The 22,177-nt window shown below is 41.4% G+C and overlaps 1 protein-coding gene across 2 annotated transcripts in view; it reads left to right on the top strand.

Annotated features, from left to right (window-relative positions):
* Positions 1–22,177, top strand: part of ACYP2 (acylphosphatase 2) — a 158,573-nt gene that overhangs the window by 5,904 nt on the left and 130,492 nt on the right. The window contains exon 3 of one of the 2 annotated variants that reach the window (XM_036334563.1): positions 10,822–10,849. The exons of the other annotated variant lie outside the window; for it this stretch is intronic. Coding sequence (XP_036190456.1) covers positions 10,822–10,849 — 28 coding nt within the window. The remainder of the gene's footprint in view (positions 1–10,821; positions 10,850–22,177) is intronic. 2 annotated transcript variants of the gene reach the window in all.

Raw genomic sequence — 22,177 nt, 5'->3', positions numbered from 1 at the left:
CTGACCCTTCCTTAGAAATAGTTCAATATGTCTCCCACTTATTCATATTCTTATTTTATTAATCAAGTTTTAATGTAAATATGCCTTTTTCCCAGCTATACTATCATTTCCTTTGGGATAAGAAACACACTGTTGCCCTGACCGGTTTGGCTCAGTGGATAGAGTGTCGGCCTGCGGACTCAAGAGTCCCAGGTTTGATTCCCGTCAAGGGCATGCACCTTGGTTGCGGCCACATCCCCAGTGGCAGGTGTGCAGGAGGCAGCTGATCAATGTTTCTCTCTCATCGATGTTTCTAACTCTCTATCCCTCTCCCTCCCTCTCTGTAAAAAAATCAATAAAATATGTTAAAAAAAGGAAAGAAACACACTGTTGTTTTTTACTCTGCAGGTACTCCATAATTAAATGAAGAGAGATGAGAGAGAGAGAGAGAGAGAGAGAGAGAGAGAGAGAGAGAGAGAGAGAGAGAGAGAGAGAAGGGGAGGGGAGGGGAGGGATATGAATGAAGAAATAGATGTCAATGCAAAATACATTACCATTTACAGAAGGGCAAAAAATAGAGGGGAGACGAAACTTTAGGGTGACATAGGAAAATATATCAGGAAGTGAAAGAATACTCCATGTGACCTTTTTGGGAATGAATAACTTTCTTTGCTTTCTGTTTCTTTCTTAAGTATACACCAGAGAAGAATTCTTTACCCAAAGCACAGAGATGATTAGGCTATTTATGGATGGGCTTTGGGAGAGCATGATGATCAAAAAAACCCAAAAAACACAACACTGACATTTATGAAAAGTTTGTATGCATGTATATGTGATTTTTCTGAGAATAAGATCCATAATTTTTTTGTTTTTTTGTGCTTTTGTTTTTTTGCATCCTCATGACCTATTTATTTTATATTTGGAAAATTGTACATTTTGACCCTCTTCACCCATTTTGTCTACCCCACCACCTCCCATCCCTCGTAACTACCAATCCATTTACTGTACCTGTGATCTCAGTTTTTTTTTAGATTCCACATATGAGATCATTATTTGCCTTTCTTTGTTTTTAATTTTTTTAAATAAATCTTTATTGTTCAGATTATTACAGTTCCCCATTTTTTCCCCCACAGCCCCCCTCCACCCAGTTCCCACCCCACCCTCTGCTCTTACACCCCCCCTCCCCCCACTGTCCTCATTCATAAGTGTACGCTTTTTGTTGCCAGGTCAAAGGTCATACACATGGAAAATGTAGCTATTTCCATCCGAGACGTGTCCCTGTGTTCGTGAAGGTCTCTCACAACTTGTTCACACTCTACTCAGAAAGGGTACGGAAACATGTAACGGCTTTTTAAAATAATGTATCCTCTTATGTTTAAAATGAGGATTTCGCTATCAAAAGGGAGGAGAAAGCAACACTACAGCTGCTCTTGACCCTCTCGCCCTTCAGGTGATAGTTGTGCTTGGGGCTGCTCGCTCGGTTCCGCTTGCTTCCCAGGGGCCGTCGCAGCCTCACAGGGGCCGTCTCAGAAGATCCATAATTTTTATCTGATTTTCAAATGGGTCTGTGATAATAAAAAGAAATTAAAACCACTTGACCAGAGAAGGCAGGATTGAGTGTGGGTTAGCAAGTAGATCATTGGTAATCTTAAAAAAAATAATTTCTGAAGGATGACGATAGCAGAAGCCAGATCCTCAGGAATTAAGGAGTGAGTGGGTGCTGAGAAAGCGGAGGTAGCAAATATAGATTTTCCTTCCAGAAACATATCAGTGAGTGAGTGGGGAGATATATGATAATTTGAGAAACAGTAGGCTCAAGGAAAGGGTGTTTTTTGGTTTTTTTTTTTGATAGGAGATGCTTGAATATAACTACAGAGGAAAAATGGATAATTAATAGAGGAAGTAGGTGTGCAAGGGTCTAGGTCAGTGATGGTGGACCTTTTGAGCTCGGCATGTCAGCATTTTGAAAAACCCTAACTTAACTCTGGTGCCGTGTCACATATAGAAATTTTTTGATATTTGCAACCATAGTAAAACAAAGACTTATATTTTTGATATTTATTTTATATATTTAAATGCCATTTAACAAAGAAAAAACAACCAAAAAAATGAGTTCGCGTGTCACCTCTGACACGCGTGTCATATGTTCGCCATCACTGGTCTAGGTAGTCTGGTTTTATGCTGTAGCAGCAGCACCAAAAGAATAGTGACTTAAAACATGAGTTTATTTCTTTTTTTCAAAAGAGAGGAAGGGAGAGGGATAGAGAGTTAGAAACATCGATGAGAGAGAAACATCATCAATTAGCTGCCTCCTGCACACCTCCTACTGGGGATGTGCCCACAACCAAGGTACATGCCTTTGATAGGAATCGAACCTGGAACCCTTGAGTCCGCAGGCCGACGCTCTATCCACTGAGCCAAACCAGTTAGGGCTGAGTTTATTTCTTGCTGGTGCAAACTATGCTATGGATAACTATCCCGTATGCTGAGACCCGTTGATCCAGGCTGCCTCAGTCTTTGAGCTGAAAGAGAAACAGGAAGAGAGAGATGAGGAGGTGATGCAGAGGGATCTCACTGCTGTGAAGTAACACCTGTTACTTCTATTCATGTTTCCTTAGCTAGACCTAGACACATGGTCACACTCAGTTGGGAGGCAGGAGAGGTAGAAGAGATGGGAAAAGGTATTTGATGGCTTAGCCAGTGTGGCTCAGCGGTTGAGCATCGACCCAAGAATGAAGAGGTTGATGGTATATTCAGGGCATATACCTGACTAGGTTGCAGGCTTGATCCCCAATAGAGGTACATGCAGGAGGCAACTGGTTGATGTCTTCCTCTCTCATTGATGTTTCTATCTCTCTGTCCCTCCCCCTTCTTCTCTCTCTAAAAGTCACTAAAAAACATTTTCTAAAAAGGGTATTTATTTGGTGAGCATGAAGGGATCAAGAAAAAAGCGAAGGGAATTCTGGGAAGTTAGGAGTGGCATTGTTTTTGTTTTTTTTTAATATTCCCATATCTTCCTACAAAGACAGAGAGCAAGTTGGATAGCAAATGCTAAAATTCATTAACAGCATCCATAACAAGTTTAGGTAACAAGGTATGAGCTCCCAAATATGTATAGGTGGGAACATGTCACGATAGCAACAAGATTCATATGTGGGAGGAGGCAGAGGGAACCAAGGCAAGACAAAACAAAACATCTGACCCTAAAAGACAGAGTTCCACTTGGTGTGTAATGTTTAGAGAATTCATCTGAGGTAGCATTCAAAATTGGGGAGAAGCTGTGTGCGCTCCATTTCTCAGGAGCTGTTGGATGATCAGATGGTGCTTGAATGGTTTAGATTCCATGATTTTCAAAGCCCACCTGAGCTCCCTTCCAGGACCAAAACCTACATGAGAGAGAAGCTGCTAAACAGGACATAAAACAGACCGTGTTTTATAACTATTACAAATTGTATGTGAATTATAGAAATTCTAAATCTGAAAATTTATCTTCTCGTCTATTTTCCATACCAATTGTATTCATGAATATTGTCTGATCAGGTATAAAGGGCTTGCAATACTTGGCATCATTACAATACTTCAATAATAAAATGCAGTCAGCACAGAGACCCTCCAGATGTGACCATAAACTCTTCCATTATCAAATTCCCAGGGAAAATTAAAGTCTAAAGATGAAAACCCCTTACAAATTAAAATCCAAGGAAATTAATGTCTAAAGTCAAATTTTCTTGCCCTTGAGATTTAAACTTCAAAGAAATTAATGTCCAGAATTCATTCTTTCCACTTCATATCTCACTCACTCTTAGAGGGGCTCTTAATGATTAAATAGGGTTGGAATTTTTTGCAAGAACTTGTAGCTTAGACAGAAATAATATCAAGTCTCTCTCTGAATTTCTGGAGGGTACAAAAAGTAAGACACACAAAATTATTATAGCACTGTCTCCGCACCTATCAAATTTAGCAAAAGCTACTCCCCAATCTCTAGTGTGGTTATTTCAGGCGAAATTATGTTCCCAAAGCCTATTTTTTAAAAAGTCTTTATTATTGAAAGTATTACACATGTCCTCCTTTCCCCCCCCCTCCACCCCCTCTTTAAGCCTATTGATTGCGGTTGTCAAACACCAGGTGAGAGACTTTCGAGTCAGGGTGAGAGGGAAAGAAAGTCTGAGTTTTTTCTTTACCAAGATGGTTGATCTGATGTAAGGATCTGGACAGTATGTCCTGTGAACATAAACTTAATTGGGAGATGTTAAATTTGGCACTATGAGTTTTCCCTTTCTAGGAAGAAAATTTAACCACATTAACTCCTCTCTTTGGAAGTGACTTTTGAGATATCGTTGTCTTCTTGCAAAGCTTAGAAGCTTATAGAGTTTGAAGACTGTCAATCAGGATGGGCTGAGTTATGTTGTAATAACAAAGAACCTGAAAATCTTAGTGGCTTGAAATAACAACAGTTTATTTTTCACTCATACTGCATATTATCTTGGATTGGAAGGGAGTTCTGCTCATATTGTATCCACTTAAGAAACTAGGACGACAGAATCTTCACAGGTTTCTCCATGATCATCACAACAGGGACAAGGGAATGTGCCAACTTATACCTTGACTCTTAAAATTTCTGCCCAGAGGTAGCACATCAGTTCCACTCACATCACTTCTGTTCACATTCCATTGGCCAAAGTATGTTATTTCTGCCCAGAAGTAGCACATCAGTTCCACTCACATCACTTCCATTCACATTCCATTGGCCAAAGTATGTTGTGTGGCCTTTTAACCTCAAAGGGAACATGCAAGGACAAGTTCTTACTCATTCACTGCTCCATGTCAGGTGAGCTCTGTGTACCAACACTGCTTGTGTTTTATCTTGTGAGCTGACAACTTTAGTCCTCGCTTATCAGTTGCTGTGACTGCTTTCAGCTACGGAATAGCTGTCTGATCAAAATAATTAGCTGGGCGCTTGGATGTGTTATTTTTTTTAAAAAACATTTTTTATTGATTTTTTATGGAGAAAAGGAGAGGGATAGAGAGGTAGAAACATCGATGAGAGGGAAACACCCATCAGCTGCCTCCTACACACCTCCTACTGGGGATGTGCCCGCAACCAAGGTACATGCCCTTGACCAGAATCAAACCTGGGACCCTTGAGTCCGCAGGCTGACGCTCTATCCACTGAGCCAAACTGGTTAGGGCTGGATGTGTTATTTATTACCTGCACCGCCACACACTCAAATATAAGTTCCATGAGGAGCTGTTTGAACAGTGCCATACACAGAGAAGGCTCTGTAAGAAACAAAATTGGGAATGCATTAGCTTAGGATTTAGCATGAGAAATGTTTAGTAAACAAAGGAATACATTGGGAACTGGTTAAGAATCCGTGATTCCAGTGGAATCTGAGAAGTTTACTTCACTGAGGGTGGAGCATGCTGGGGAATGCAGACCTTTGCATGTGTATGGCTGACCTCCCTCTTCAGCTTCTGGGTTCCTGTGTTCATGATAAGAGTGGGGCTGGGGTCTTACTTCTTTTACCTGATGATCTCAAAATACAGGTCCTTGGATAATGTTTTGTTACAACATCGATGAGATGCCATAGGAACTTAATTCTTGTTTGTATCAACTAGTGTATGGTAAAATTGGTTTTGTTAGGGGTGGGAGGGAGAAATAGAAGAGTGGAGACTAGCTATAGTTATAAGAAACCATGCTCTGTTAACTGTGATTGTTTTGTTCTGATTCTAACCTGGCTGGGAGTGTACTCCCCAGGACCTGGGAGTTAACCTGTAATTGTGGTCCATCCTCCTTAGTCCATCTCCTTATCCGAGAACTGCCTCTTGTTAACATAAAAACATTCAAACCTGTAAAGAATTTTTGTGAGTTTATTTGAGCCAGACTGTCGACAAATGCTGGTAAGCAGAACCTCAACGAATTGAGATAATGCTCCGGAGAATGGCGGGTTACATCTATATTTATACATTACAATCAAAGGAGGGATGTAGATGGGTTACATGAAATCCATTGGTGATAGACTAGAGAGGTGAAAGAAAGCAAAGTGGGAGGGTGGGCGGGCGGGGGGGAGGGACCCCTGGGGTTGGATAAGAAGTAAAATGATAGATAACATACTTAGGTGGGTGCAGGAACAATTAACATCATATCAATAAAGGAATTTGTGGTATCTGTCCTGGTGCCCCAGCACATTAGGTTGTGCCCCAAGGGGTCCAGAAAAAGGGAAGTTACAAGTTACCCAGGTATTTCAAGGGTGTGTTATTATAGATGCAAAAAGACAAATAGGCTCACAGTTAAGGTAAAGGTTGACCTTGTCAGTTGTAATGTACCCCGCGAATCACAGAAGGATGCCTCAAGAAGTCAAATTAAAAGAGTCACATTTATTGCAATCCGGGACTATGAGGGGCCATTTCCCAAATCTCATAGTGTTAAGATGGTGGCAAAACCAGACTTATATCGGCAAAGATCACAAAGGTATTGATTACATCTCAAGGTTTGGAATGAGGAACCTGGTTTGCAAAAAAGCAGTTTACAGAAGCAGAATTAAGCATGTTAATTATAGTTTTGGGTCTCGGGGTCACTGAATTGACAGAAATACATTATCTAGAGCCCTCGGGTCTGGAATGAGGAACCTGGGTTTATCTAAATTACAGTTTTGGATCTAGAGCCCTCTGACCTTGGGATAACTGTGCTATCCTTCCCAAGTGAAGGAAAAATGTGCTTTCTAAAACCAGTATGACCACAACCCATGGGATATTCACATTACAATCAATAAGGCATTTAATCAAATGGGATGATTTATATAATTCAGAAAATCAAAATAACCTGTTCATTGTTAAACAAAGCAAATAGGTACCACACTTCACAGTGAAGATACCAGTCTAGGATGTAACTACCCACCATAACTACTTTTAGTTAAAGTTTAATTTCAGACCATCCTTTGTGGTTAGTTTAGGTCTCTGAGTTTGTAAGACCGCCATGCAGGCCTTCCCTGAGTTTGTCAGGTTAGTATGTGGCCCCTTTCATCCACACTATTATGGAAAGATTAACAACCTGTTGCTAAAAAAAAAATGGAGTCCGTGGAGCCCTTTGCAACTCCCCAGTCCAAATTGCCTGTAATCTGTAACCATTATGCCCATTTTTATTTCTTTTGCCTACTTCCCCATGTAATCTTTGTCCTTCTAAGTAGCTGGCTTATGGGGGTGGGGGTGGGCAGAGCAGATTTTCATGGATGTTCTGCTTCTCCCCCATACTGCCAGTATTATTGGAATAAATGCTTACATATGATTCAACCCTGTCTCTGGTTTATTGGCTCCAGTAGTTACAGGCAGGCTGGACCCATTTGTTGTGCGGTTTCAGTTTCTCCTTATACCGTTTTGCTTCAAGTCGCAGAACCTATATTAAGTGAGGACTTACTTTACATGATACTTATTATTCAGCTAGCTTCTCCATTCTCCAGTCGGTCATAATTTTCAGTAGGAAACCATGTGCAGCTTTTACAGAAGTGAGAATATTTATTTCTTTCCTTCTGTCATTCTTTTTTGATTCGTGAGTCCCTTTTCTATAGATCTACTTCATTGGAGCTTCTAGAGGGTTTTTTGTTGGGTTCTTAATCACAAATGAAGCACTGTTTTATCTCAAGAAAGAAGAATAAGTTGACTAACAAACAAATTTTCAACTCCAGCCCTAGCCAGTTTGGCTCAGTGAACAGAGCATTGGCCTGAGTTCCATTCCAGTCAAGGGCACATACCTTGGTTGCTCCTCCCTGGCCCCAGGGCCCTAGTCGGGTTGCGTGCAGGAGGCAACCAATCAATGTGTTTCTCTTACATTGATATTTCTCTCTGCCTTGCCCCCTTCCTTCCACTCTCTCTACAACCAATAGAAAAATATCCTGAGGTGAGGATTAAAAAAAAAAACTTTTTTTTTCAACTCCAAGTTCTGTTTTCAGGCTGCTGGACTATTCTCCACTTAATTAGCGCCTGGAATCTGCAAACACCATTGGAGTGACATCATTTGACATTTGGTTTAAAGAACATGTTGGACTTAGTAGGGCGCGGGTGGGACCCCTCCACCACCACTCCCATTCTCTATTCAAACCAGCTCTGAAGAGTCACCTTCCACACACCTTGGATAAAATCTTGGGCCTGTCTCATACCTTTCTGGTGATTCTCAAATAGTAAGAAGTCTAGTCCATGTTAGAAGTTTGAGGTGGCATTGCCTTAAAAGGGGAGGGGGCCCTTTTAATACAGGCCAGTTTCCTCCTGCAGGATCCCACTTTGTCCAGGTCCGTCCCCGGCCCCCACAACCTCCCATCAGTGTGAGTGCAGCTGCCTCCTGGGACTGCATCTCTCCTTCTGTCTTCCCTCCCTTCTGCTGCTCTGCTATCCCTGGCTGATGTAGCCACAGCCTTTCACTTTTAGACTTTTCAAAGTGAGATACCTTTTTCCATGTAACCCCAGATTCTCAAGTGATTCTTGCTCTCCAAATGAGTCTCTTGAAAACCCCCAGATTTGGAGGATATGAGCTCCACTCTTCAATCTCTTGCACAGCAGCAGTGGGGAGGAAATGCACAGAAAAGCTGGGAACAGACCTCGGCACCTGCTTCTTCAATCTCTGAATTTTTCACCAGCTCATATAGTCTGGAAGTGAATGAAGGCTTAAGGCTGGCAGAACTGGTTTCTCAATGTTTTAACTTGTTCAGAGAAACACCTGCCTTTAGAGCATGGGAAGTGCTAGACATCTAGAGGCCTCAGTTGAACCTGAGAGTCTCTCCAGTTTAGCATCCTATTGGCCAATTTGCCTGCTGTTTCAACTCTCCTTCGTTTCATCCCTGAAATATTATGTGGAGACTCTGCCACAGTAACAGATGATTGGACCAGAGAAGGACTCCTTATGCTGAGGACCAGTCCAAAGACGGGTCCATTCTGATTCTGTCCTGAGAAGCTGAACGGAGACTTAAGCCCCTGCAGTAAGATGGTAGCCGATGCTTGAAGTGGCAGTTAGAGTCAGGACTGAGAGTCCTAATGGGCAAACTGATGAGTAAGCAGAAGAGACAGGAAAGCACAGAATCAGCTGGATGGAGAGAACACTGCCTGGTGCCTTTCCATTTCCTGGAGACATTCTGCCACACTCTGCATTGCTTTCTGCCAGATTCTCCCATGTTTCTTTTCAGAGACACCCTTGTTTGTTTGTTTGTTTGTTTGTTTAGGTGTTTTGTTTTTTGGTGGTGGTGGTTTGTTTTGTTGTGTTTTGCGGGGAGGTGTACCAACGGGACTGGGTTCTAGGAAAGAGCAGTGAGAACCAGGATGGAAAATATTTCTTTGGGTTCAAGAGACACTGCCTTTGTTTTTGTTTGTGTTTGGTTTTTGTTAATCCTCACTGGAGGGTATCTTCCATTGCTTTTAGATAGAGTGGAAGGGAGGGGAGGAGGAGAAGAGAGAGAGAGGGGGGAGGGGAGAGAGAGAGAGAGAGAGAGAGAGAAACATCTATGTGAGAGAGATGCATCAGTTGGCCACCTCCTTTACATGCCCGGGCCTGGGTCTGGATCGAACCCACGACCCTTAGGTGCATGGGCTGACACTCTAACCCAGTGATGGCAAACCTCTGACACGCGAACTCATTTTTTTGGTTGATTTTTCTTTGTTAAATGGCATTTAAATATATAGAATAAATATCAAAAATATAAATCTTTGTTTTACTATGGTTGCAAATATCAAAAAATTTCTATATGTGACACGGCACCGGAGTTACGTTAGGGTTTTTCAAAATGCTGACACGCCGAGCTCAAAGATTTGCCATCACTGCTCTAACCACTGAGAACACCGGCTAGGGCTAGAGTCACCCTTTTTACTTCAGCGGGTTGAGTGAGAAATGTTTGTTCCTTGCAAACAAATGAACAGATTAGAATAACAAATTTGTAAAAAGTGTTGTTTTTTTTTCTTTTTTATGGCATGCTTTCTCTTTCTGTTTCAGTATTACAGCTCAGTGGATTCTTGAATTTAGAACCATACCCTAATCCCCCGCTACTCACAGTCTGTCTGAGGACCAGCAATCTGGGCATCCCTGGGGCACATGTCAGAAACGCAGCCTCTCAGCCTGCACCCCCGACCTGCCGAATCAGAAACTGTACTTTAGCAGGACCCCTGGTGATGTCGTGTATATGTGGCTGCTTGAGAAACCCATCTGTCATTCTCTCCACACATTTATAAATGCTGCTTTCATCGCGTCCCTAGAATTGTAAATGGTTCCCCACTGTGCTCAGAACAAGTCAGATGTCCCAGCCTGACATTTCAGGCTACAGTAAAATAGACCTAATCGACTTACTTACTCTCTCCTATATGAGTGTCTTACTCCAGATAAATTGGTCTGCTCAAGCTACTCAGTTATTTTCTACATGTGCCAAGTGTATTCAGGGTCCTTGCTCATGGCATTTGCCCGTCTGGAATTTTCTTTCCCAACTCCCTATACATCTCTCCTTCCAAGACCAGTTCAGTTTCCACATCTGCTCAGAGGCTCCTGCTGCTTAACTGGCTTTCTCAGGGATGGGATCCAAACCCTTTTTTCTTTTTTAATTTGTAGCTTCTCCCCCTCATTGATGCTCCTCACAATACAGTGCATATCATAGTGTTTTGATCCACTGATTACATTTTATTTATTTAAAAAAAGTGTTTCCCCCTGACTGGATGGCTCAATTGGTTGGAGCGTCATCCTATACACTAATATGCATGCATACAAGTCCTTTGGTTGCTCTCTAATCCCTCCCCCCCCCTTGCCATTTGTCTCTGGATCTCTTCTTGTTCATCAAATTATGTTGATCATTATTTTCTCGTTTCTTTTTTAATTAGGATATTGAAGAACCACTCTTGGAGCCAGGTACTGACAAGAAAAACACAACAGTTATGATTTGAAAGTTTTTCTCACTACATTTTTTCAAGCTGCCTATATATTTTATGCTGTATTATGGTCTTGTCAGTGATTTTAATGGTGGACTATCCAGATTGTACAAGGATCAGAGATTAGAAACCCATTCATATCACCACCAGATCTGTGGAACTGCTGTTCTGGTTTCGGGTTCAATTCCCAGTCAGGACACATACCTAGGTTGTAGGTTCCATCCCTGGTTGGGGCACATACGGGAAGTAACCGATAGATGTTTCTCTCTCAAATCCTTAGTTATTTTCCTCTCTTTTTTCCCCTCCCTTTTTCCATCCCTCCCTCCCTCCCTTCTTCCCTCCTTCCCTTCCTTCCCTCTTTCCTTTCTCTCTAAAATTAAAAAAAAAAAGAAACAAAAACATATCCTTCGTTGAGGATTAAAAACAGACACACACATACAAAAGCCTTGGAACACAAGTATTGCAGGGTGGGTGACCTTTCCTCCCCCAGTATAGTATATTGTTGGTCATGTGGTTTATGTTGTAGACAGGTGGACAGACATGAGCAGAGCAAGGACGATGGGCCTGGTACAGAAGGTCATCAGGTTGGAAAGCCCCAGGTGCCTAGCAATGGACAACCTGTTGTAGGGTGGAAGCTCACCCCCAGGGTGACTTTTCCTCCCCTAGCGTATTGCTGGCCAAGAGGTTTGGACCTCCTGACCTTTCCTCCCTACAGAAAATCTATGTCTTAGTTATGTTTCAGCTCCAGGCCCACAGAAGCAACAAAATCAGCCATGGTGTCAAGACCAGCGGCATTGAATAATGACCCCGTGCTCTGGTGCCCACCAATCCATCAATAGAGAGGGGGGGAAGGGGGGAGTCAGAGAGAGAGAGAGAGAGAGAGGGCTCGTGCATGAGCGCACTCACTGGGTCCTTTATATTAAGGGTTTTATCAGTTTCCAAAGGTGGGGATTTTAGCGGGGTGGGGGGTCTCGGGGAGGATCTCAATAGAATTCATCAGCTTTTTCAGATGTGTCCTTTCAGGATCATGGTCTCTACTGATTGGTCAGCACCAGGGTAGGGAGTCATTAGTCATTGCAGCTGGTCCTGATGTCAGTCATGGCGTCATTTTGTCTAGTTTTGCTGCTCTTCTGGGACTGGAGCCAAAACATAAGTGAGGCCTAGATGTTATCTCTAATTTAACCAAAACTGTTTCTGTGGTCAGAGACCTGAGGCTTTGTTGATGTGGATCAGAACCTCGTTGTCCCAAGGGCTTACTGCGTAAGGGAGCAGTCATTCAAAGGAGTCCTATGAGGCTGTTCTCTGGCCCCCTTGTTTCTCCTCTAAGGAGGTCTACCGCATGCCTGGTGACATGTCCAGGAAGGAAAGATCAGGGGACGGTCTGTACCACATGATCAGCGATATGAAAGTTCAGGGAATCTAAACTGTTATAGGTGGTGGGATATTAGAAGTTTGAGGTGGCATTGCCCTTAAAAGGGGTGGGGGCCTTTTTAATACAAGCCAGTTTCCTCCTCTAGGATCCCATTTTGTCCAGGTCCGTCCCCCCTAACCTCCCATCTGCTTTGCTGGGATCTCATGATTGAGCTTTAATTAGCCTCTCAGGGCACAGAAGCTGAGCCACGTAGCTGTCATCGGGGTTTCCTGAAACACATGTAGACTTGAAATCCACTTTATTCTCAACTAGAGGCCTAGTGCACGAAATTCTTGCACGGGTAGGGTCCCTAGGCCTGGCTGGTGGTCAGGGCCGATCTGTGGGGCGACTGGCGGGGTGGTCAGGTGCCCCCTGCTTGCACCTTCCTTGGCTGGCCTGGCCTGCAGGCTGGGGGCAGCTCCTGCATTGAGCATCTGTCCCCTGGTGGTCAGTACGCATCATAGCAACCGGTTGCTCCACTGGTCATTCTGCCTTTCGGTTGATTCACATATTAGGCTTTTATTATATAGGATGGACTACCACCCAGAAACCATACTTGGGGTTAAGCTAGCAAACGTACTCTTGGATGAAAAGGGGCAAATGTAATATTATAGGTCATGGTGTAGAGGGATGTTGCTGTTTAAGTATTCCCTTAGATTGTTTAAAAGTCACCTTCCATTCAAATATTAGCTTATTCTGGCAGCAAAACACTGACCTCTTGGTAAATGCTGGTGGGTGACTCACAGAAGTTTCCACAAAATACCTTTTTCCCCTTTTTGGCCAGAACTCAGTAGCTTTATAAGTGTCTGGTAAATATTTCAATTGATCCTAACTAGGGATGTATGTCAAGGGCATATTGGTAAGGGGACTTATTCCCTTTGGGTCCCTGTTTGGCCTCAATTTTGTATTCAGCAGGCAGAAAAAGAAGCAAATACTAGTGCCTGTCCTTGGCCAGGGAAAAAAATGTTTACAATTCAGAGTCTCCTTTAATTGAGGGTCAGCCAGGACCAGGAAACAACGTGCAAAGCCAACTAGCCCTTCTTAGCAACTTACCACATTGACACACCCATCATTTCCACCTTCCTACGTTTTAAATATGGCACAAAATAAATGCTTCCTCTACTTTACTCTACATAACTATCAGTACATGCATAGCAGGGCCACTCCCTGACCAAAGCCTCATCACTCTACGTGATTAGAGACCTTGATGAATATGGGGTGTGTAAGTGTGTACTATTTTAAAACTAGTGGCCTAAAAATAGTTGTATACAAATAGAAAAGGCACGCTTGTTGACTTCAGGCTTGCCAAGCCCTGGAGCTCTTTGCCGGGAGTATGACAAGCGTATCTTGTGTTGATACGTGGAAATCCCAACCAAGGTAAAACAGGCACTCTTACTGAGACCAGTGGTTTTCAACAGGGGCAGTATCACCTTTTAGGACGTGTTCTGTGGGTTGTGGGAGCATTTTTGCTTATCACAATGATTGAAGGCATACCACCTGGTGGCTGGGGGCCAAGATTGACGGATGTGCGAAACAATTCCATAGAACAAAGAAATTGTCCTGCCCAACTTTCTTTTTTCTTTTTTAAATATTTTTTTTTTTATTGATTTCAGAGAGGAAGGGAGAGGGAGAGAAGAAGAAACATCAATGATGAGAGAGAATCATTGATTGACTGCCTCCTGCACGCCCCCTACTGGGGATCGAGCTCGCAACCCAGGCATGTGCCCCTGACCAGAATCGAACCTGGGACCCTTCAGTCCACAGGCTGATGCTTTATCCACTGATCCAAACCAGCTAACGCTTTCTTTTTTTCTTTTTAAAAAACATATTTTTATTGACTTAAGAGAGGAAGGGAGAGGGAGAGGGAAAAAGAGAGAGAAACATCAATAATGAGAGAGACTCATCAATCAGCTGCCTCCTATACACCCCAAACTGGGGATCGAGCCCACAACCCGGGCATGTACCCTGACCCCGAATTGAACCGTGACCTCCTTGTTTATAGGTCGACACTCAACCACTGAGCCATGCCCACCAGGCCCTGTCCAACTTTCAAATATCCTCCAGGGCACTGATGTGGGTGAAAAACCTATTTATAACTATTTGAACATAAACCTTAACTCTAATTTTATTTCTCCTATTACACTTAGAGCCTTATGTTAGTTAAACTTTTGTGTGTCTGTGGGTAGATTATATCATATATGGATTTCATTTCAGGACAGTGAAGGGGATGTTTCATTATAAAAAAAGGGGATAGTGGGTCTGATACAATTGAGAACTACTGTTCTAGATACTTGCTTGTGCCTTATTCTTTTTATGGCAAGTTTACAAATTGTTTTTATAATCTCATCCAACCTTATCCATAAAAGGTAGGGAGGCAGCAATCCCAGGAGTCCACATTTAAGTCCTAAAGTGTGAAGTCCCAGGTGGCAGTTGCCTGTGGTTCCTTCCTCCTTGATCTATATTAGGAAGAAATTAAATACAGGAATAGCCAACATTCCTTGTGGAAAAGGAAATCACAGTAAAAAGGATGGGAGGATGGGAGAGTCTGGGGCTGGGCATCAAATTCCATAGCAGCCCCCACCAGGGGCAGAGATCATGCTTTCTCTCTCTTTTGTCTTCCACCTCCATCACCTCCCCCTTGCCCCCCAGTTCCTCCACAGATATACACACTCAGCCCAGTCCTGTCCCTAGAAGTGTAAACGTCATGTCCCAATTACTCCGTACCCTCTGCAAACAAACTCCCTTTGTTCTCAGGGCATGTGTTGGACAGTAAAAGGTTTACACTAAAACACGCCATCCACCAAGCTTCAGACATTCCACTTGAATGAAGGTGCCAAATGAAAGGTTTGGAAAGATCTTCAAAAGAAGATCCTGAGAGGCAGAGTTCATTAATCAGGGCCCTACAATTACAAGACTTTGAGGCCTTTTCCCATCATTAGGATGAAGCTCCTGCAAACAGTCACAGCAGGAAGGAGCAATGCGCGACTGTGATATTCTATGCTTAAAAGTACAGTGGAAAATGGCTACAGTTATTTTTTTTGAAAAGAGGAAACAGACTAATTAAAAGGGAGGTCTTAGGGAGTCAACCAAAGAGAAGGCTTGATATTCAAAACATAAAATTATGGGATATTTTTTGCTGTTGAGCATTATATTAATAAATATAAGTAATAAGTATTGTTTGTGTCCAGGCAGAATAGGAGCCTCTCATGAACCCCCGAGGGACCTCTTATATGGAGCTGTGGCTTGGACAAAGTATTTGCTGAATTAGGTTGAGTCGTGATGGAGGGAAGTGATATAGCTCTGAGCATAGCCAGCTTCATGAGTGTACAACCCGGGTGATCAGGGCCCTGTGCTTAGAAGGGCTCCATGCTCAGTCATAGACCCTGCTGTCACCATCTTGAAATTATTAACAATTCTTGAACAAGGACCCTCACATTTTTATTTTGCAATGGGCCCTTCAAAATATGTAGCCAGTCCTGGTCAGGAGAGTGAATATTTGAGAGACTTGGATTCAAACCCCAGCTCTCCCACTGGCTAGCTGTATGATCTTGGGAATGTATTTAACCTCTCCTCATCTGTAAAATAGGTACTATGGCCTGGCTGGCATGGCTCAGTGGTTGAGTGTTGACCAGGAGGTCACAGTTTGATTCCTGGTCAGGGCACATGCCTGGATTGAGGGCTCGATCCCCAGTGTGAGGCATGCAGAAGGCAGCTGATCAATGATTCTCATCATTGATGTTTCTGTCTCTCTCTCCCTCTCCTTTCCTGTCTGAAATCAATAAAAATATATTTTAAAAAATAGGTACTATGGTAGTACCCATGTCACAGGATTGTGCAAAGACTGAAAGAATAGAGCAATATTCAGTAGATGTTACTAGTGTTATTATCAATGACAAAGATCTAGGTGACACGGCACAGCCAGTACTGGCATAGATCAGTTTTCTTAAAAAATATATTTTATTGATTTTTTAACAGAGGGATAGAGAGTTAGAAACATCAATGAGAGAGAAACATCGATCAGCTGCCTCCTGCACCCCTCCCACTGGGGATGTGCCCGCAGCCAAGGTACATGCCCTTGACTGGAATTGAACCTGGGACCCTTCAGTCCACAGGCCAATGCTCTATCCACTGAGCCAAACCAGTCAGGGCTTCTGAACTCATTTTTGCCAAGACATTTCTACTCTGGCTGTGTATGTTGATGTCACCATCCTTGTGGCAAGATGGACCAAGATAATTTTAAAAAAATATCTTTTTATTTATTTCAGAGAGGAAAGGAGAGGTAGAGAGAGAGAGAGAGAAACATCAATGATGAGAGAGAATCATTGACCAGGTGCCTCCTGCACACCCCACATTGGGGATTGAGCCCACCCAGCATATGACCTGACCGGGAATAGAACCATGACCTCCTGGTTCATAGGTTGATGCTCAACCACTGAGCCACACCAGCTGGGTGCAAGATAATTTTCTTAATTTCAGGCCTCACTGACACATTTTGTGCCAGAACTGAAGTAGAGTAGGTGTTATTTCAAATTTGTGAATCATCACACACACTCAGACATTGCATATTTCTTATAGATTTAAAAGAGATGAACCCTAACCAAGATAATAGAGATATTATTTTAGAATGTAGAAATATGCCCATATAAAGGCAACTTGCTACTGAAAATACTTCCCTCATTTTATTTGCCATACTGTTATTCAATGCAAAATTCCCAACCAAAGAAATTGCATATCAAACAAAAATCACCAGACCCATTTTGCTCGCTCTACATATTAATTATCACCTTGTCGTGCATAAATTGATGGTATTGTATTGGAATATGTTTTGGGCTGAGGAATGAAATGTAGAAGTGAGGTGGAGTGGAAGCATTTTCTTACATTTTGACTGAATACCCCTATTAGTTCCTTGCTTATTACTATAATTAAAAGTAGTCTTTGGCAGTACTTGTTCTTTTAAAAATATTTCTGAAGTTGAGAACAAATTTTTAAAATGTATAATGGGTTTTTTAAAAAGTTGTTAATATATTAAATATGCAATGAGTATTCTACTTAATGGAAATAACTTGGCTACCATAATGTGATTAAAAAAAAAACACACAAAAAACTCCCCCAGGAAAGTTGAGGCACAGTTCTGGAAGAAAACTCTTCAATTGCTAGGATGACAAAATTGTCCCCAAGATGTGGGAGGTGGGTTTTTTCTCCCAACCAAGGCTAACTCCACGGTTGTATATGCAGGGAAAGTTGGTCTTCCACCTCTCTCTAAATGTTTAACCTTGAGTTTAGCTCCATCACTCAGGTATTAAAGATAATTGATAAATGCAGTGTTTCAGGCCTGGTCCCCAGTAAGGGCGTGCAGGAGGCAGCTAATCAATGATTTTCTCTCATCATCTCTCTTCTTCTTTGAAATCAATAAAAATATAATCAATCAAACAAACAAACATCTATTTGTTCCTTATGCATTCACTGGTTGCTTCTTGTATGTGCCCTGACCAGGGATGGATCTCAAAACCTTGATATGTTGGGATGATGCTCTAACCAATTGAGCTACCTGGCCAGGGCAGTGGTTAAATTTCTGAGGAGTCAAAAGTTATATATGGATTTTGGACTTGTTGGGGGTTTGGTGCTCCTAACCCTTGTGTTGATCCAGGGTCAACTGTAATGTAGATTTCATTTCTCTCATTTTATAGACATAGACACTGAAGCCTAGAGAAGTAAATTATCCAAATCCAGATTCCTCTATTTTCAAAATGTGTGCTCTTTCTGGATTAATATAACTGACATATCCATTGGGTAGGCTCTGCAGGGAACAGCGTGAAAAAACTAGCCCTCTTCCATCAGCTTGACCACAGGGGAGGCCCTGCTTTGAAGAGGGTTAGTGTGTTATTGGAGAGTGGGACCAGGCAAGCCACTGGTGAAGCTAGTCATCGTCAAGCTAATAAGCAGCAAATAAGGCTTCGCCACTCGTGGCCTGGTGACACGGGTGATGCTTCCCACTTCTTTGCCTGTGGTCGAGGATACAGTTTAAATAAAATCATACATTCTTTCTACAGGTTTGTCAACATCCATAGAGCAGTGTAGGTTTGATTGTATCCATCAGCAAGGGGACATGCTCATTGAGTTTAACAAAAGCACATTTGCCTATACTACTTCCATTTCCATTTCTCTTTTTTTAAAAATTGCTGAGAATGTGCAGTTGAATTCCAGATGATTAAATGAGCATAAAATGGAACGCTGTTGTATTCTGTGATTGAATGGTGTCTCTCCTGTGTTTATAATGATGTATATTTTCAATGACACATTCTGGATTTTCTGGGACAGTTCAAGTTACTCATTTTCCCCAAAAAGCATTTCTGCTTATCCAGATCCAGATTTTTTTTGTTAAGAAAACAGTAGGTATGCCCTACCCGTCTTGGCTAGAGCATCTGCCCACAGATTGAAGAGTCCTGGGTTTGATTCCGGTAAAGGGCACATACCTCAGTTGCAGGCTCGATCCCCAGGTCTGGTCGGGGTAGGGAAGGCAACCAATGAATGTGTCTTCTCACATGGATGTTTCTCTCTGTCTCTCCCTCTCCCACTCTCTCTAAAAAAAATAAAATAAAAAATCAATCAATGAATCAATGGAAAAAATGTCCTCACATGAGGATTAACAAAAACATAAAAAATAAATAAAGTACAAGAACCCCCCCTAAAAAGAAAACAGTAGTTATATTGAATGTGGTGCCTGAAGGCATTTTATTTTCCACCTGTCACCTATTCTTTAACAGGTTTCTTCCACATTATCTGTCGATTCTTATGTTAGGAACACTAGGGAGCAGTCTATGACAAATGCTTTACCCAAACCTTCCCTACACTAAAAAATTAGTTCAGTTAGCAAAATTAAATGGAAATTATAGTTGTTATCCAAATAATTCAGGTAAAGCAGCTTTCTAGTGTGTTTTTCCCTCTATTTCATGGGTCGGCACAAAGACACATGAATTTCTACTTGAACCATAAACTATACTGTCTAGGTTAATTGATTTCATGAGATAACTATGCATCCTGACCCTTGGATTTTCCTGGTGATGAAATTTTTCTTACTGTTCTCACATTTTGCTTTCTAGCCAGACATCTCATATTTGTTTTCCAGTTCTAAATCTGTACAAGTGCCAGAGTTTGTTTTGGGCCGAGTCATAATTGTGAGTGAAAAACCATGGATTGAGAACATTTTATTTGCTTCTCTACTGCTTTCTTTTTTTTTCAACTGCTTTCTTAAAATCAGCAATTTGATAAAGTAAGTCTTCAACATAAGTACTGTGCTTGTTTTTAATTTATCTTTATTGTTGAGTATTAAGATGTCCTCCATTTCCCCCCGATTGCCCTCTCCTCCAGGCTCCAGCCCCACCCCAGGCTTTCACCGAACTGAATTTTAATGAATATATCTTCTTTTCTTCAGAAAGCTTTGATATATAAAATACCCTCTCATGGCAGAATTTGTCAATTAGAAACATTTTGAGGAGGAAATGCCAATGTAAAGAAATCAATACTTTAAAAAGGAGAAAAGGAATTGCCTACTGAGTCTACTACATTTAATTAATTCAATTCTAAGATAGCTGTTTACTGTCACTTAGTCACTGACAGACTTTGTTCCATCTCTCAGAAAAGAACATTTTATTATGTAAAAGTGTATTTATTCTAGATTGTGCATAGGTCCTGAATTTATAAACTCCTTCAATACATACATTTATTGTTAGCAAAAATATGTTCAATATTGTTGTCAACACTGAATAGTTGGTAACTTTTAAGGTGAAATGTGGAAATTATATACATTTGGAGTTAGAGCAGAGAAGGCCCTGAATGATGTAATGAAGTCACAACCTTCAAGGCGACTGAGTGAGAACCAGGTCAAGGCAGAGCAAAGCAAGGGAGGCTTCTCCCTTGGTTTCAAGGGCCAAGCAGAGGTGGCATGTATAGTAAATACGGGGAATAAATGAACATTTGGAAAACAAATATTTTAAAGTCCTATTTCATGTTTTGGGATATTCAATAATCACACACAAATATAGAAGAGAATGTTTTTCCCATTGTGTGTGATTCTTTAAAAATTCAAATATTGGTTGCTGAGGAGCAACAGGCATATGGAGCAATAATTAACTAAACTCAGCAGATGCTGGATCTCAGAAGAGAATTTGCACTAAATGGAGTGTAGGCATTAATGCATGATACAACGCTGAAATGTGAAAAATCTCTGGATTTATTCTCGTTGGTTCTATAATTATTTATCAAAATAGTAAGGTATATAGAATATTAAATAATACTACAAAGCTTATATTTTAAAAAAGAAAGACAGAAAAAGGCAGTGCTACCTCCTTATTCCCAGCTGAGGCTTTTAAATCTTTGGCACTTTTTCCTGCTATAATATGCCTATAGCTACTGCTATTTCTTGATTTATAAATTGTAAACTTTACTAACTCCCCACACACATATACTTCCCTTCATCCTCTTAATATAATTCTAGCCCAATTTCTAGTTAACCCACTATTTGGTATTTACTATGTAAGTATTGGTCATTGGTAAGTTGGGTAGTATATACTCTGACTATTTTCCTTTCATTTGTACACCTTTTGTTTTCTTTCGAGTTAAGAGTTGCCTACCTTCTCATCTTATCAGTTTTCTATCAATGTAACCAAATGCTTTATTAGATTTTTCAGTTGCTTATCAATACTACATTTAACATTTCAGATAATCAGTTGATTATCTCTGAACTCCTGCGTCTGTCTGGACTTGTTACTGCCTAGAACCAATGACCCTTTATTATTTTTATGTGGGACATTTCATGTTTCCCTGCTTCCATGTTTTCTTCTTTTTGGTTAGGTCCCTCATTTTGCTGACACCCATCCTTCAGTACTTCCTGAGAAAAGGTGCCTGGGTGTCCTTGAGTGTTCATATTCACTGTTGATTGTTACTTAAGGGTAGGGATAGAATCCTAGGATGAAATTGGTTTCCGCTCAGAACTGGAAAGGTATTGCTTTATTGTTTTCTGAACTCTGTTGCTAGTGAGAAGTTTGATGTCTGTTCCGATTCCTGATCCTGTGATCACTCCTCCCGCAACCTCCTAGAAGTTTTAGTTGATTCTTAGATTTTTATTCCGTGACTTGGTATAAGTCTTTTATTATTCAGTGGGCTGGTATTTAGTGGGTCCTTTTGATCTGAAATTGCATGTCTACACTGCAGTGTTTTTTTCCTTGTTTGTTCTCTTTCGGGAAATCCTATCAGGCAGATGTTGGACATTCTGGAATGAACCTTTAAGCCTCTTATTCCCCTCATACCCCCCCCCCCCATTGTCCATCTTTTTTATCTCTTGATTTTATTATCTGGAATATTTCCTTGCCTTTCTCTTCTAATACTTTTATTGTTTTGTTCGTTTTAAGACCTTATTTTTCATTTCCATAAATGTTTTCTTCTGATTTTTTAAAATATATTTTATTGATTTTTTTACAGAGAGGAAGGGAGAGGGATAGAGAGTTAGAAACATCGATGAGAGAGAAACATCGATCAGCTGCCTCCTGCACACTCCCTACTGGGGATGTGCCCGCAACCAAGGTACATGCCCTTGACTGGAATTGAACCCGGGACCCCTGAGTCTCCAGGCCGACGCTCCATCCACTGAGCCAAACCAGTCAGGGCTCTTCTGATTTTTTTAAAAACAATCATTCTCTTCTTGTCTCATGAACATAAAATTTTGCTCTCTGATGATATCAATTACAGGTTTTAATAGTTTTGTTCCGCTCCTTCCATTATTTTTATTTTCCCTAGGATTTGTTGTTGATATTAGAGAATTGCCTCAAATATCTCATAGTTATTGGTTATCTACTTATATTTTTAATAACCTAACAATTTTCTCCAGAGGTAAGTAGGGTA

The sequence above is a fragment of the Myotis myotis genome, unplaced genomic scaffold, assembly GCF_014108235.1.
Source record: "Myotis myotis isolate mMyoMyo1 unplaced genomic scaffold, mMyoMyo1.p scaffold_m19_p_14, whole genome shotgun sequence".
In the NCBI taxonomy this organism is placed as follows: Eukaryota; Metazoa; Chordata; class Mammalia; order Chiroptera; family Vespertilionidae; genus Myotis; species Myotis myotis.
The sequence above is the reverse complement of the archived record's forward strand: the minus strand, read 5'-3'. Positions and strand labels throughout refer to the sequence as shown.